At 49.2% G+C, this 1,033-nt stretch overlaps 1 protein-coding gene across 1 annotated transcript in view; it reads right to left on the reverse strand.

The window, feature by feature from the left end:
• The window catches only part of LOC104280383 (survival of motor neuron protein-like), a gene marked incomplete at its 5' end in the record, with an annotated part of 3,971 nt that extends 3,002 nt beyond the window's left edge, over positions 1-969 (reverse strand). The window contains 2 exons of the mRNA XM_009878015.1: positions 363-563; positions 844-969. Of these exons, the coding sequence (XP_009876317.1) occupies positions 363-563; positions 844-969 (327 nt within the window). The remainder of the gene's footprint in view (positions 1-362; positions 564-843) is intronic.
• Between the last annotated feature and the right edge of the window lie 64 nt (positions 970-1,033).

The following is a 1,033-nucleotide window of genomic DNA, read 5'->3' on the forward strand; positions in this document are numbered from 1 at the left end:
CAGGAATTTACCCCAAGTACTTTAGTGTGAGAAAGCTTGGAAAGCTCCATCCACATCCTCCCCTCTCTCTAGCCCTCCCTGTTCTACTCGGGAGAGATCTTGTAACTTCATAACCTGTTCTGCTCACCATTTTAGCTATGTTATCTTTCACTTGTGAATTTCTTGTTGTCCCCTCCCTTTCTTCCCTGACGAGCTCAGGAAGCAAGGGGATGCTTTCATCCCCTCCATCAGCTTGTATCCGTTCACAATCAAACTGGGTATCGATTCCCACTACAAACACCGCAGTGGTACCAGAAATACTGAAAAAATTGTTTCTCCCTCTTTCTCTTTCCTTTTCAGAGGAACGAAAATGCATCCCTCACCTCCCCAGAACTCCCCATGCCATTTACTGTTTCATCGCTGTCTGGAGGAAGTAGATCAGACAGGTTCTGCTCCTCCTGATTTCCATATCCCATGTAAGTCACCACACACGTGCCTCTCTTCTGGTTGATGGAGGCAATAGTTGCCAGGTACACGTTACCATCCGCGGACCACACAGCGTTGCAGCTGTCACCCACTTTCCACTGCTTTAAAAGCAAGACAGGTCAGTAAATACCTACAACAGTAATAAGAGAGATGCCTTTTCCTGAACTGCTTTTTGCCCCAACTGTGAGAAAGATGACTCCCACCCAGCAAATTTTTCCTTTGTGTTAAGTGAAAGTGTAACTTATGGAGAAGATCTGTAACACTGCCATTCCTCCACCCCAGAACGTTGCTCTAAAGGCGATGAAAACGCTGCTCTGAGCACCACACGGCAGCACCACATGCAGCATGCGCGCCGCCAGCCCTTACAGGCAAGGCGGCCTGTCTGGAAGGCGCCGCGTTGCTCTTCTTCCTATTTCTGTTCTTTTTGTTGTTTTTCCTCTTCATCCCCAGGCGCTGCTCCGGCTTGTCCGAAGGCTCTGAGCACTCCCCGTTCCTTAAAGCCTTCTTCAGGAAAAAGAAAGGAGGAAAACGGTGAAAAGCAACTCCCTCCCCAGCGGCCCCGGGCAGA

The sequence above is a fragment of the Apaloderma vittatum genome, unplaced genomic scaffold (assembly GCF_000703405.1).
Source record: "Apaloderma vittatum isolate BGI_N311 unplaced genomic scaffold, ASM70340v1 scaffold8731, whole genome shotgun sequence".
Classification (NCBI taxonomy): Eukaryota; Metazoa; Chordata; class Aves; order Trogoniformes; family Trogonidae; genus Apaloderma; species Apaloderma vittatum.